General features: G+C 38.9%; 1 protein-coding gene across 4 annotated transcripts in view; it reads right to left on the reverse strand.

Moving 5' to 3' along the window:
- The window catches only part of SCP2 (sterol carrier protein 2), a 119,207-nt gene that overhangs the window by 30,190 nt on the left and 72,323 nt on the right, over positions 1–16,694 (reverse strand). For all 4 annotated transcript variants that reach the window (XM_024986990.2, XM_010803499.4, XM_024986992.1 and 1 more), the window contains 1 exon segment: positions 8,956–9,109. In XM_024986990.2, coding sequence (XP_024842758.1) covers positions 8,956–9,109 — 154 coding nt within the window.

A 16,694-nucleotide genomic window follows, 5' to 3' on the forward strand; every position in this document is an offset into this window, starting at 1 on the left:
TTCTGTCATTTCATACATATTTAATGGCTGCTTGCCAAATGCCAAGCCTTGTTAGAGGCACTGGGAGTATAAAGGCAAACAAGCCAGACCCAGTCCCAGTCCTCACTGAGTTTATATTTTTCCAGGACACAAAGAAATAAGCACACAAAAATAATTGAAAATATTAGAAAGCAAACAAAAACAGGAATCTACTTTAGGTAAAGCAGTCAAGGAATGATGTCTCTGACCAAATGAATTTAAGCTAAGACCCAATAAAATAAAGAAAAAGAGCTAACCATTCAATGAGGAAACTGCAAAGATTCTGAAAGAGAAAAAAGAATTTGTAATGTTCAGATCAGATCAGATCAGTCACTCAGTCGTGTCCGACTCTGTGACCCCATGAATCGCAGCACGCCAGGCCTCCCTGTCCATCACCATCTCCCGGAGTTCACTCAGACTCACGTTCATCGAGTCAGTGATGCCATCCAGCCATCTCATCCTCTGTCATCCCCTTCTCCTCCTGCCCCCAATCCCTCCCAGCATCAGAGTCTTTTCCAATGAGTCAACTCTTTGCATGAGGTGGCCAAAGTATTGGAGTTTCAGCTTTAGCATCATTCCTTCCAAAGAAATCCCAGGGCTGATCTCCTTCAGAATGGACTGGTTGGATCTCCTTGCAGTCCAAGGGACTCTCAAGAGTCTTCTCCAACACCACAGTTCAAAAGCATCAATTCTTCAGCACTCAGCTTTCTTCACAGTCCAACTCTCACATCCATACATGACCACAGGAAAAACCATAGCCTTGACTAGATGAACCTTTGTTGGCAAAGTAATGTCTCTGCTTTTGAATATGCTATCTAGGTTGGTCATAACTTTCCTTCCAAGGAGTAAGCATCTTTTAATTTCATGGCTGCAGTCACCATCTGTAGTGATTTTGGAGCCCAGAACAATAAAGTCTGACACTGTTTCCACCATTTCCCCATCTATTTCCCATGAAGTAGTGGGACTGGATGCCATGATCTTCGTTTTCTGAACGTTGAGCTTTAAGCCAACTTTTTCACTCTCTACTTTCACTTTCATCAAGAGACTTTTTAGTTCCTCTTCAGTTTCTGCCATAAGGGTGGTGTCATCTGCATATCTGAGGCTATTGATATTTCTCCTGGCAATCTTGATTCCAGTTTGTGTTTCAAAGAAAGTAAAACAGGACCAGTCACTAGAGTCCAGTAAGTGGGGGGAGAATTGGGCAGGGACCAGACCATGCAGGCCAAAGCAGGGAATTCAGAAACTCCCTGAAATGATTCAACAGGAAAGTGAAATAGTTTGATCTGTGCTTATTCTTAAAACAGTGTGCAGTGGCCAGGCTGGGCAAGAACTTAGGTGGGGAGAGAGTTATGAGGCTGCTGAAGTGGTCCAGATAGGAAGTGGTGGTGGTATGGACTACAGTGGAAGCAGTATGCCAGAGGAGATGAAGAGAAGGAAATGGATTCAAAATAGATTTTCAAAGGCCTTGCTGCTGGGAATGAGGGAGATCTAAGGGGGAGGGGAAAGACCAAGGATGATTTAAGTGTTTGGTTTGAATAACTGAGGGGATGGTAGTGCCATTTATAGACAAAAGGAAGAATGTAGTGGGAATCAGATCAGATCAGTCGCTCAGTCGTGTCCGACTCTTTGCAACTCCATGAATTGCAGCACGCCAGGCTTCCCTGTCCATCACCAACTCCCAGAGTTCACTCAGACTCACATCCATCGAGTCAGTGATGCCATCCAGCCATCTCATCCTCTGTCGTCCCCTTCTCCTCCCGCCCCCAATCCCTCCCAGAATCAGAGTCTTTTCCAATGAGTCAATTCTTCGCATGAGGTGGCCAAAGTACTGGCGTTTCCAGCTTTAGCATCATTCCTTCCAAAGAAATCCCAGGGCTGATCTCCTTCAGAATGGACTGGTTGGATCTCCTTGCTGTCCAAGGGACTCTCAAGAGTCTTCTCCAACACCACAGTTCAAAAGCATCAATTCTTTGGTGCTCAGCCTTCTTCACAGTCCAACTTTCACATCCAAACATGACCACAGGAAAAACCATAGCCTTGACTAGACGGACCTTTGTTGGCAAAGTAATGTCTCTGTTTTTGAATATGCTATCTAGGTTGGTCATAACTTTCCTTCCAAGGAGTAAGTGTCTTTTAATTTCATGGCTGCAGTCACCATCTGTAGTGATTTTGGAGCCCAGAACAATAAAGTCTGACACTGTTTCCACCGTTTCCCCATCTATTTCCCATGAAGTGGTGGGACTGGATGCCATGATCTTCGTTTTCTGAATGTTGAGCTTTAAGCCAACTTTTTCACTCTCCTCTTTCACTTTCATCAAGAGGCTTTTTAGTTCCTCTTCACTTTCTGCCATAAGGGTGGTGTCATCTGCATATCTGAGGTTATTGATATTTCTCCTGGCAATCTTGATTCCAGTTTGTGTTTCTTCCAGTCCAGTGTTTCTCATGATGTACTCGGCATATAAGTTAAATAAACAGGGTGACAATATACAGCCTTGACGTACTCCTTTTCCTATTTGGAACTAGTCTGTTGTTACATGGCCAGTTCTAACTGTTGCTTCTGACCTGCATACAAATTTCTCAAGAGGCAGATCAGGTGGTCTGGTATTCCCATCTCTTTGAAGAATTTTCCACAGTTTATTGTGATCCACACAGTCAAAGGCTTTGGCATAGTCAATAAAGCAGAAATAGACGTTTTTCTGGAACTCTCTTGCTTTTTCCATGATCCAGCCGATGTTGGCAATTTGATCTCTGGTTCCTCTGCCTTTTCTAAAACCAGCTTGAACATCAGGAAGTTCACAGTTCACATATTGCTGAAGCCTGGCTTGGAGAATTTTGAGCATTACTTTACTAGCGTGTGAGATGAGTGCCATTGTCTGGTAGTTTGAGCATTCTTTGGCATTGCCTTTCTTTGGGATTGGAATGAAAACTGTCCTTTTCCAGTCCTGTGGCCACTGATGAGTTTTCCAAATTTGCTGGTATATTGAGTGCAGCCCTTTCACAGCATCATCTTTCAGGATTTGGAAATAGCTCAACTGGAATTCCATCACCTCCACTAGCTTTGTTCGTAGTGATGCTTTCTACGGCCCACTTGACTTCATATTCCAGGATGTCTGGCTCTAGGTGAGTGATCACACCATCGTGATTATCTGGGTCGTGAAGATCTTTTTTGTACAGTTCTTCTGTGTATTCTTGCCATCTCTTCTTAATATCTTCTGCTTCTGTTAGGTCCATACCATTTCTGTCCTTTATCGGACCCATTTTTGCATGAAATGTTCCTTTGGTATCTCTGATTTTCTTGAAGAGATCTCTAGTCTTTCCCATTCTGTTGTTTTCCTCTATTTCTTTGCATTGATCGCTGAAGAAGGCTTTCTTATCTCTTCTTGCTATTCTTTGGAACTCTGCATTCAGATGTTTATATCTTTCCTTTTCTCATTTGCTTTTCGCTTCTCTTCTTTTCACAGCTATATGTAAGGCCTCCCCAGACAGCCATTTTGCTTTTTTGCATTTCTTTTCTATGGGAATGGTCTTGATCCCTGTCTCCTGTACAATGTCACGAACCTGATTCCATAGTTCATCAGGCACTCTATCTATCAGATCTAGGCCTTTAAATCTATTTCTCACTTCCACTGTATAATCATAAGGGATTTGATTTAGGTCATACTTGAATGGTCTAGTGGTTTTCCCTACTTTCTTCAATTTCAGTCTGAATTTGGCAATAAGGAGTTCATGGTCTGAGCCACAGTCAGCTCCTGGTCTTGTTTTTGCTGACTGTATAGAGCTTCTCCATCTTTGGCTGCAAAGAATATAATCAATCTGATTTCGGTGTCGACCATCTGGTGATGTCCGTGTGTAGCGTCTTCTCTTGTGTTGTTGGAAGAGGGTGTTTGTTATGACCAGTGCATTTTCTTGGCAAAACTCTATTAGTCTTTGCCCTGCTTCATTCCGTATTCCAAGGCCAAATTTGCCTGTTACTCCAGGTATTTCTTGACATTCCTACTTTTGCATTCCAGTCCCCTATAATGAAAAGGATGTCTTTTTTGGGTGTTAGTTCTACAAGGTCTTGTAGGTCTTCATAGAACCGTTCAACTTCAGCTTCTTCAGCATTACTGGTTGGGGCATAGACTTGGATTACTGTGATATTGAATGGTTTGCCTTGGAAACGAACAGAGATCGTTCTGTCGTTTTTGAGATTGCATCCAAGTACTGCATTTCGGACTCTTTTGTTGACCATTATGGCCACTCCATTTCTTCTGAGGGATTCCTGTCCACAGTAGTAGATATAATGGTCATCTGAGTTAAATTTGAATAAAGGGGATCAAAGTTCCATCTCAAGCACAGTCAGTATGTGAGACAAGAAGGCAGCTGGGTATGAGAGTCTGGAGCCAGAATAGGTCTCGGCTGAGATAAAGTGGGTAATCATTAGCATAATGAAGGCATTTAAATCCATGTGAACAAACAAGTTCATCTTAAGGGCATTATAGAGAAAGAAGACTAGGACTTGATTATTTACAAGTCTGGGAGAGAAGAGGAAGCAGCAGCCAGTGATGCAAGAGGAAAACCAGAAGAGCAAGGTGTAACAGAGGTGAGAAAGAATTCTGGAGGGAGGGAGGAGGGAAGCAGGAGGAAACTATGTCAAAGGGCAAACTCCCACTGGACTGGCAACAGGATTTTTCGGGTGACTTTGACAAAATCAATTTTAAGTGAATGCTGGAAGACAGAAGTCAGAAAATGGTAAACTAAAGAGTGTATAGGAGAGGGAAATACAGACATTGTGGCTCTTTTGAGACATTACTTTCAAGGGAAGAGTGAAATGGAGTGGTCTCTGGAGGGGGAGGGTGGCATTAAGGAAGATTTGCTTTTGTTTTTAGATGAACATATCATAGCATGTTTGCCTGATGATGATGATGAACCAGGGGAAAAGAGGAGAGAAGTCTTAAGAAGGTGAAGGGGGATGAGATCTAGCAGCCTGTGAAAGATGAGACTCACAGAAGAGATTAGATGGGTGTAATTCTAGATATGCAGGTCAAGAAGCAACAGTTAGAACCAGACATGGAACACTAGACTGGTTGCAAATTAGGAAAGGAGTACATCATGGCTGTATATTGTCACCCTGCTTATTTAACTTACTTGCAGAGTACATCATGAGAAATGCCAGGCTGGATGAAGCACAAGCTGGAATTAAGATGTCAGAAAGCGGAGAAGAACTAAAGAGATTCTTGATGAAAGTGAAAGAGGAGAGTGAAAAGCTGGCTTAAAACTCAACATTCAAAAAATGAAGATCATGGCATCCGGTCCCATCACTTTATGGCAAATAGATGGGGAAACAATGGAAACAGTGAGAGACTTTATTTTCTTGGGCTCCAAAATCACTGCAGATGGTGACTGTAGCCATGAAATTAAAAGACGCTTGCTCCTTGGAAGAAAAGCTATGACCAACCTAGACAGCATATTAAAAAGCAGAGACATTACTTTGCCAACAAAGGTCCATCTAGTCAAAGCCGTGGCTTTTCCAGTAGTCATGTATGGATGTGAGAGCTGGACTATAGAGAAAGCTGAGTGCTGAAGAATAGATGCTTTTGAACTGTGGTGTTGGAGTAGACTCTTGAGAGTCCCTTGGACTGCAAAGAGATCCAACCAGCCAATTGCAAAGGAAATCAGTCCTGAATATTCATTGGAAGGACTGACCCTGAAGCTCCAATACTTTGACCACCTGACTCGAAGAACTGACTCATTTGAAAAGACCCTGATGCTGGGGAAGACTGAAGGCAGGAAGAGAAGGGGACAACAGAGAATAAGATGGTTGAATGGCATCACCGACTCAATGGACAGGAGTCTGAGCAAGTCCTGGGAGTTGGTGATGGACAAGGAAGCCTGGCATGCTACATACAGTCCATGAGGTAGCAGAGAGTAGAACTCAACTGAGCGACTGAACTGAATTCTAAATAGGTCAGGAAGCCTTGGGATGGACGATGAGGGAGTTTGGGTCTAATAGCTTCTGTTTTTTCAACAAGGTACAAGGAAAAGTAACCAGCTAAGACGGAAGGTCAAAGATGGTTTTGGAAAGCCTGTGTGTATGCTCAATCATGTCCGACTCTTTGCAACCCCATGGACTGTAGCCCACCTAGCTCCTCTGTCCGTGGGATTTTCCAGGCAAGAATACTGGAGTGGGTTGCCATTCCCTTCCTCAGGGGATCTTCCCGATCCAGTGATAGAACCCAAGTCTCCTGTGTCTCCTGGATTGGCAGATGGATTCTTTACCTATGCACCACCTGAGAAGCCCTTGGAAAGTCTAAGAGGTTGAAAAGTGAACCTACTAGAGGAGTCATATTAACATCACAATGAGGAGTGGAGGTACGCTCCCACCAAAGCTGAATGAAATGCACACAGCTCTCAGACCCTGGCAGGCTACCTCATGCATGCCTGCAGCGTGAGAAGTCGCTTCCGTCATGTCCAACTTTGCGACCTTATGGACTGTAGCCTGCCAGGCTCCTCTGTCCATGGGATTCTCCAGGCATATATACTGGAGTGGGTTGCCGTGCCCTCCTCCAAGAGATCTTCCAGACTCAGGGACAGAAACTCTGTCTCTCATATCTCTTGCATTGGCAGGAGGGTTCTTTATCACTGACACCACATGGGAAGCCCAAGGCTACTTCATCCTTCCATCCATTTGCCCTTGCTACTCCCTGTGTCTGGAATACCCCTGTCTTAGCAAACTCCATTTTACCCTTCAAGATCCAGGCCAGGAAACTCACTTTCTATGAAACCGTACTAAATGTCAGCTGCTCAAGAATCAGATACCACGGCTTTAAAAAAAATCTTATTTATATCCCCAATTCTTGGCACACAGTAGGTATTCAGTAAATCATGACTAAATGGAACTGAATTACACTGAATTCTCCCTTAGCTAAATTCTAATTTTTTTCTGTTCCACTGAGAGCAGAGTTATCTGTGGTATACCATCTTCTCAGTCAAAAGTCTGAATGAGTGGCTTAAAATCCTCCACAAGCCAATTTCATTTTATTAATAGTCTAATTTTTCAGCCTTTACTCATAATCATCACTGTGCCCTTCTGCAAGCTTGCCACTTCTTCCTAATTGTATGTGATAAAATAATGAACACTTTTACGTGTACATACAAAGTATCTTGACACTTCATTGGGGGAGAGTCCAGACTAGTTCCAACAAATCACAGGTAATTATTTTGCCTGTGTTGAAAGCTTATCAAGCTAATAATGATTAAGCAACTTTTCATCCAGATTAGGAAAAAAATTAATATATAAAGTTATAACAATGTTTTCTGAAAATTCTTCATATCTTACAATTTATTTGATATGTGCCCTGCTTTAGGGAAGCTGAACTTACACAAACTCAGAAAAGAGATTACTCATCTTATAAAAGGATGCTCCTCATGATATCTTAATATTCAAAGTTTTTTTAGTAGAAACTGAAGTCTGACTATATTTTTTTACTTGGTTTATCCATAAGTTTTCTGGAAGAAATCTAGTATATAAAATGTTAGAAGGGACTCTGAAGACTGTTTAGTATATGAATTCCTTCTATGCTTCCTGAAATTTTTATTCTAAGGCCTAGAACACAGGCATGTTTCAACAATGTCAAAGATCAGCACATAGTAGCCAACAAAACAGGAAATTTGAACTTCGATAGATAAGGATTAGAAAGTTGGAAGGGACTTTGAGGGTTAACTATTTAGTGTATGAATTCCTTCTATGTTTGCTGAAATTTTCATTCTAAGGTCTGGAACACAGGCACTGTTTCAACAATATCAAAGATCAGAAGCACAGAATAGCCAAAAACCAGGAACTTTGTACTCAGATAGATGAAGGTTAGAGTCTTGACTGCTACCACTTAAGACTCTTTAGATAAATTATTTTAACTGTGACCATCAATTTTTTCACCTATAAACAAGGTACAAAACTTACCATGTGCGCCTTTTATGAGGATTAAACAAAGATGTGCAGACAAAACACCTATTTTAGTCTCAGTGCTCACATCAGGCCCTCAAAAAGTGGTTGTTAAAGAACTATTACAACTCAATAACAAAAGACAACCCAATTTTAAAACAGCCAAAATATCTGAATAGGTATTTCTCCTAAGATATACAAATGGCCAATGAGCAAATGACAAGATGTTCAACATCAGTATCCGTTAAGGGAATGCAAACCAAAACAACAATGAGATATGACTTCATACCCACTAGGATACCTAAAATAAAAAAACAGACAATAACAAGTGTCAATGAGAATTTGAAGAAATCAGAACCCTTATAATGGAATATTATTCAGCCATTAAAAGGAATGAAGTATTACATTCCTTTTTATAACATGGATGAACCCTGAAACATTATGCTAAATGAAAGCAGCAATCACAAAAGGCCACCTATTTTATGATTTCATTTATATAAAATGTCCAGAATAAGGCAAAACCTTAGAGACAGAAAATAGATTAGTGGTTGCCAGAGCCTGCAAAAAGTGAGGATGGGGAATGACTACTAATGGGTACGTGGTTCCTCTTCTTTGGGGGTATTAAAAATGTTCTAAAGCTAACTGTGGTGAAGAATGCACAATTCTATGATATCCTAAAAACCATATACAGGTAAAATGGTGAATTTGTGCCATGTGAACTGCGCCCCAATAAAGCTGTTAAACATATTCCCAGCTAGCTCTGGCTTCTGGTTTAGCATTCTCTTTTCACTATGCTGCCTCCTTTTTGAACAAAATTTTCCTAAGGCTGGTTAAGGTTGAAAGTTCATTACCAGCTTTAACATTTTAAAGCCAAGTTGTTAAAGCAAGGTAATGAGATACTTGGTCTCTTTAAGTACTAACACAATAAAATTGGGACTTTTTTTTACATGTACAATGTAACAGTTGCGAGAAGTCAGAAGGGTTCATTGCCAAACTAAATCCAGAACGCCACTTACCTGGCAGCTTCAGGAAAGCCCATCTTGTACAGCGTAACAACGACAGCTCCTCCGATGCCTATATTATGCTGCAGAGCAACCTTTGCACCAGGAACTTGCCTTTTTCCGGCTTCCCCTCTCAGATGCCAGCAGAGTTCAACGCACTGAGCCAGACCTAACAAATCGAACACAGAACAGTCAGATTCCCTTGGTTTAGAAAAGTGAAAGAAAGTGAAAGTCCCTTAGTCACCTCGGACTCTTTGCGATCCCATGGACTCTAGCCTGCTGCTCTGTCCATGGAATTCTCCAGGCCAGAATACTCGTTTGGGTAGCTGTTCCCTTTTCCAGGGGATCTTCCCTACCCAGGGATCAAATCCAGGTCTCCCTCATTGCGAGCGGATTCTTTACCGTCTAAGCCACCAGGGAAGCCCCAAGCCCCAATCAGTTTTCTCAAGCAAAGGAACGGCTAACATTTAAGTGTGATTTTTAACTAACCCAATTTATTCAGCCAAGACCATGATTCCCTAAGTAATAACTTCTCTTAAAAGCCTGGAGGGTTTTTGCAGCTAGTCATTTTTTCTCCCTGAATAATCTCTGTATTTAGAAGATATGCAAGCTTAAGACATTTGGAAAAAGCAGTGGCCACAGGACTGGAAAAGGTCAGTTTTCATTCCAATCCCAATGCAATGCAATGCCAAAGAATGTTCAAACTACTGCACAATTGCACTCATTTCACATGCTAGCAAAGTAATTCTCAAAATTCTCCAAGCTAGGCTTCAATAGTACATGAACCGAGAACTTCCAGATGTTCAAGCTGGATTTAAAAAAAGCAGAGGAACCAGAGATCAAATTGCCAACATTCACTGGATCATAGAAACAGCAAGAGAATTCCAGAAAAACATCAACTTGTATTTCATTGACTACGCTAAAGCCTTTGACTGTGTGCATCACAACAAACTGGAAAATTCTTTAAAAAGACATGGGAAAAAAAAAAGGCGGGGGGGGGGGGGGGGGGGAGGGAAGGACATGGGAATACCAGACTACCTTACCTGCCTCCTGAGAAAGCCATATGCAGGTCAGGAAGCAACAGTTAGAACCCGACATGGAACAACAGACTGGTTCCAAATTCGGAAAGGAGCATGTCAAGGCTGTATACTGTCACCTTGCTTATTTAACTTCTATGCAGAATACATCATGAGAAATGCTGGTCTGGAAGAAGCACAAGCTGGAATCAAGATTGCTGGGAGAAAAATCAATAACCTCAGATATGCAGATGACACCACCCTTATGGCAGAAAGTGAAGAGGAACTAAAGAGCCTCTTGATGAAGGTGAAAGAGGATAGTGAAAAAAGCTGGCTTAAAACTCAGGGTTCAAAAAACTGAGATCATGGCATCCAGTCCCATCACTTCATGGCAAATAGACTGGGAAACAATAGAAACAGTGAAAGACTATTGGGCTCCAAAATCACTGCAGATGGTTAACTGTAGCCATGAAATTAAAAGATGCTTGCTTCTTGGAAGGAAAGTTATGACAAACTTAGCATATTAAAAATCAGAGATGTCACTTTGCCAACAAAGGTCCTATAGACATGAGTTTGAGCAAGGTCCAGGGGATGGTGAAAGACAGGGAAGCCTGGCGTGCCGCAGTCCATGGGCTCGCAAAGACTTGGACAGGACTGAGTGACTAAACTACAACAAAGAAATTCCCTGTGCTCTTTAAATTTACCCAACCTGTCATTTTTTGGCAATGTTGAAAGAGAAAACACTGAATATACAGTTCTTTGGCTGAGGCAAAAGAGCATAAAAATAATTTAATTTTGCCATTCTTAATATATCAAAAGAATATAATCCAGGATTGGTAATTGGCTTCACCTAAAAAATTTAGCTAGTATAGGAAATTTTCCTATTACTCTTCTCAAAAAGTTCCTAGAAAGAATGAGTTGTTTTACAGACCTATTCACAAGAATAGCACTGGATTCATAAAAACTGTATTTTGTCCTCTGGATAATAAAATCAGATTTTTAGAGTTGGGAAGAACTTATGAGCCCCCCCTAAAACTGAGTTCCCTTTCTGAATTTATGATTAATCTCTTTATCCAAAACTTGTCTCCTTTGCCCTCAATCCCTTTCTTGTCCCCTCAATCCTCTGCTAACTGAACACTAATTAGAGTCAGATGACTAAGATTACTGTTGTTGATAACATAGTTACTGTAATAAAATTGCTGTTGTATATACCATTATTAACATACAAACTCAGGTTATTTTTCCTGGCCAGATGAACTCACAGACCCCCAAGCCATGGACCACCTGCCCTGAGAATCATAAACCAAACACATTCTGACTCCCAAAACCATGATTGAAAAATGTCACATAAATGTCACAACATGATGATTAATTCCAGTCTTTGTCCTTCTTCTTTAAAACATCCCTAATTCAAAGACTAATCTGGAGTAGATCTGAGACTTGTTTCTCACTCTCATGGCACCCTGTAAATAAACCCTTACTTTGCTGCAAACGCCCACTGTTAGAGTTTGGCTTTATACACCAAACCATGGGTGTATGGCCCTTGTTTAGTTAAAACATTAGCAATGAGAAACTGTAAGAAAACTGTAAGATTAAGTAATTTGTGAATGGAGACAAAGCAGGCTAATTCCAGAGTTGAGATTAGACTCTAGGTCTCCTGATTTACATTTGTTTTTCTCCCATACCAGCTATTTAAGAATGTTCTATCAGGAAAGACTGGTTTCATTGTCTTCCCTGAAGGCACAGCAAACAGGTCTACCTGTAATATCTGTTCTTACACCCACCCCCAATCACAGTATCTGATTCCCAAGTACCTATGACAGTTTTATTTTTTTTAATTAAATTTATTTATTTTAAATGAAAACAAAGATGAGCATTTTTAATGATAAAAGGTACAATTCACAAAGAAGAGAGATATCATAAACCATTAGACACCTAACAACAAAGAAACAAAGATACATAAAGCAAAAGTCAGAAGAAATAGAAGGGAAAAGAAAAATATATATAATCATAGTGACACATATCAACATTTCTCTGAGAATATTTTATCAAGTGCGGAAAAAGTTACAAAAGCATCTTGAATGATGTCATTAATAGTTTAAATACAATAGATTTCTATTTATATTAATTTATATTAATCTTATATTCTATACAAATGTATTTAAAATTTTGTATCTAATATATTGTTAATAGATGTCCATAGGACATTTAGAAAAACTGGCAAAAAGATAAACATTACTAAATTTTAAAAAGTAGAATTCTTTTATTGTGTGATTCAGTTATACACTACACATTAGTTTTATTTTCCATTATAGGTTATTACAAGATATTGACTATAGTTCCCTGTGCTATACAGTAAATCTTTGTTGCTTGTTGCATATCTATTTTTTTAAATTAGAAATCTAGCATTCTATTCATACTAAGTCAAACAAATGGAATCAAAATGTTAGGCAAAAATTCATAAGTTTTCTAAAATATATATATTATACATATTATTTATATATATGTATACAAGTTTTCTACTATGCTTGATAAAGTCTTGAGAAAGAACATCAAAAAAAAAAAAAGAAGAGTGGGGAAATTGGAAAACATAAGACAGTTTTCTATACAACTTCAACCTCCTCAGGAAATTTAACTGCCATTTCTCCTTTGTAGGCAATGTCTACATATTTTTACAGAATATATATTTTAAACATTGTTTTAAAATAGGTAATTCTATATCTTGGAATGATTTTTTTGAATTGTGAACATTTTGAATATTAAGGTCAAAGTGAATAATTCTAATATATCCAAATTTTGGAGCAATCAGTTTTACTTGAAATCTGCCAAATAAAAAGTTTAAACATTCACGCATACTTAAGATAAAAAACAGTATTCAAACTTGTCTTATGAATACACAGGTGGGGAAATAGGGCTAGTTCTTGTCCCAAAAGAATAAATATACATAGTTTACAAATATTTGAGAAAAATATCAACTTCACCTTGATCAAATAGAAAGATACCACTTTAACCAACCTCACTAGTCAGGATGTTTAAAAATGGAGCTTATCAATGCTATGGAGACTATGGCAACACAGTCACCTTCATACACTATGGATAATAGTTCAAATGCACAATCTTTTTAGAAAGCAAAGTACAAAATTATTAAGAGCATTTAAAATGCCTTGAAAACCATTCTATGAAAATAATCAGGTATAGGAAAAGTCTTACACACAAAGCTATCTGTTCATCACATTCTTAGAACAGTGAAAAACTAGATATATACAAGTGAAATAACTGTGACATAGTTAAATAAAGTATGATCTATTCATATGACAAAGTACTATATTCCTATTTGAAATGAGTTTACAAAAATTTTTTAAATTTAGGAAAATGCTTATGATATAGTCTTAGTAAAAAATGCAAGGAACCAATTAGATATTCATCTACCCATTCATCCAACAAATATTTACAGAATGCCTATTCTGTGCTGATACTGCTCAAGGCTCAGAAGATCTAATAAATAAGATAGGCATATAAAGGAACACAGCCTAGAAATAGAAAGTTAAGTAATGAGGCTAGAGGGTATTCAAGACAGCCAAGGGGAATGAAAGAGAAGAGAGTGGAGGGGGTGGGGAGGGACAGAGAGAGAGAGAACATGAATACCCTGGAAGCACCAGATTTTGCAGTCATCTCAGTCACACCTACCACTGATATTTTAGAAGATGTGGTACACTGCATTAAATCTCTACTCATGATTTGCTTAACTCACATGTGGCAAGAAAAGAAGGAAGGAAGGGAATAAAGATTGATGTTAACTTATTTATTTGCTTTTAACAAAAGAGGACTGACACTGAGAAAACATACTAATTATATGAGCTTTCTGTTTATCTGCTTCAGAATAAGCTGGCACTTCTTATACTTCTAGAATCTATAATAGATCTGTAAAGGGTGGAAGTCAAAAGTTGGCCTCAGAAATCCATTTGCCAAGAAGGCGCAGCAGACAGTTACAAAAGCATTTACATGAGTAACATTTTTTTTTTAAATTTTCCTTCCTTGGATAATTTCTGGCACTGAATCGAAAACCATACTTTTCCTCTCCTTGGAAAAAAACAGACTATCAAACATGAACATGATACTTTTATAAACTGTGAATGGGCACAGGAATAGGCATCCTGTCAAAGAAGTATATTCAAATGGTAACATACTTCTTAAAATCTCTTGTGAAGGATAAAAAAATTTTTAACCTTATTACCTCATTTTACTACCATCTTGCTTCAAAAATTTCCTCAGAAGATGTTGGACAGTCTTTTTATATAAAAATAAATAGCTTAGGACTCAGCTACATAGGCATAAAGTCTGGTTGCTACTGAAAATAAACTATTTAAACATGTATCAACCACTCCACTAAGTACTGAAGATACAGAGGATTCACAGTGCTATTAAGATGAGTACAAAATGCTATGGAAATCTACAGAATGAAAAAATTACAGGAAATAATATCTTGAGATATTATCTGTATTCTTTTGTTCGTCCTGCCTCCTTGAACACATAACTCTTCATATGCCATTAAGACAGCCAAGTCCAAAAATTAATCATTTAGCTTTAGTTTCTGGAGAAGGCAATGGCACCCTACTCCAATACTCTTGCCTGGAAAATCCCATGGACAGAGGAGCCCGGTAGGCTGCAGTCCATGGCGTCACTGAGGGTCGGACACGACTGAGCGACTTCACTTTCACTTTGCACTTTCATGCACTGGAGAAGGAAATGGCAACCCACTCCAGTGTTCTTGCCTGGAGAATCCCAGGGACGGGGGAGCCTGATGGGCTGCCGTCTATGGGATCGCACAGAGTCGGACACGACTGAAGTGACTCAGCAGCAGCAGCAGCTTTAGTTTCAAATTAGACATCTAAAAGTCTTGGCATAAATAACATAAAAAAGCATGTTTTTCTATTGTTGGAGCCTGGCTTTTTGAGAAAGCAAAGATTTGTTGAGTTTCAAAGGGCAAAATGCTTTAATGGACTCAGTATACACTGAAAAAGCACATTCTATGTGATGACAGCAAGTGGAAATATGAATTTACTCAAAGGAATAAAGCAGCAACTACATTAACCTTAAATAGATAAGGTTTTCTTATTAAACAAAAATAATAATTTCTTGTGGGCTTTATAACATATGTAAAAGAAAAATTCACAACTACAGTATTGTAAAGCCTGGACAGGAGAAATGGAAATGCACTGTGGTAATGTTCTTTTACTACTGGTGTAGTAGTATAATAACACTTGAAGATAGGCCATAATAATAAAGATAAAATGGAGAAACAAAAAGCAATCCAAAACTAGGCCGAAAAAAAGAGAGAAACAGGAATAAAGAGCAGCTAGGACAAAGAGAACATAAACAGCCATATTAATAATCACATCAAATGCAGTCTAAATATCCCAACCAAAAGCAGACATTGCCAGTGCAGAGCAGAAAAACAAGAACCAACTAAATCCTGCCAATGCACTTTAAACATAAAATCACAAATAGGTTAAAGCTTAAAAGTTAAAAAAAAAGGTATACCATGTTCAGTTCAGTTCAGTCCAGTTGCTCAGTCGTGTCCGACTCTTTGCGACCCCATGAATCTCAGCACGCTGGGCCTCCCTGTCCCTCACCAACTCCTGGAGTTTACTCAAACTCATGTCCATTGAGTCGGTGATGCCATCCAGCCATCTTATCCTCTGTCATCCCCTTCTCCTCCTGCCCCCAATCCCTCCCAGCATCAGGGTCTTTTCCAATGAGTCAACTCTTCGCATGAGGTGGCCAAAGTACTGGAGTTTCAGCTTTAGCATTAGGCCTACCATGTTAGCACGGGTTAAAAATTGAAAGCTAGAGTGGCCATATTAAATCAGCCAAAGTAGATCTCAGTGCAAAGACTTGACAGAGCAAAGAAGACCATTTCATGAAGATACAGGGGAAAACGTAAAACTGTCTTTATCCACAGATGATATGATTATCTATGCAGAAAACCTGATAGCGTTTTTAAACAACTACTCAAATTAACAAGTCAGTTTTGGCAAGGCTACAAGATGAATATACAAAAATTTGATTATATTTCTATATACTAGGAATAAAAATTTGAAACTGAAAAAAATACCATTCACAACAGCACCAAAAATATGAAATACTTAGGGATAAATCTGACAAAGATATGCAAGACCTATATGATGAAAACTATATTTCTGGAAAAAGTTAAAGGCCTAAATAAATGGGGATATATATTTTGTTTATGGGTCAGAAAATTCACTATTGTTTGAGTCTCAATTCACTCCCAAATAAATCTATACATTCAACTTAACCCTAATAAAAAATTACAGGAAGGTTTTCTGTAGAAATCAACAAGCTGATTTTAAATTTCTATAGAAATGCAAAGAAGCTAGAATAGCCAAGCAACTCTGAAAAAGAATAAAATTGAGGGCTAAAGCTACCTAATTTCAAGAACTGTTATAAAGGTATAGTAATCAAAACAGCACGGTACTCATGTAAAGACAGACAAATTGGTTAACTGGAAAGAAAAGAGGAACCAGAAATAATGCCCACATATTTAGGAACTAAATCAGTAGATCTTTGACAAAGGCAATACAATGGATAAAGTAGAGTTTCCAATAAGTGGCACTCCAACAACTGGAAATCACCATGTAAAAAATGGGCTCAAATTAATACTTTGTATCATCCATAAAAATTAACTCAAAATGGGTTACAAATCTAACTGTAAGGCTG

The sequence above is a fragment of the Bos taurus genome, chromosome 3 (assembly GCF_002263795.3).
Source record: "Bos taurus isolate L1 Dominette 01449 registration number 42190680 breed Hereford chromosome 3, ARS-UCD2.0, whole genome shotgun sequence".
Lineage (NCBI taxonomy): Eukaryota > Metazoa > Chordata > Mammalia > Artiodactyla > Bovidae > Bos > Bos taurus.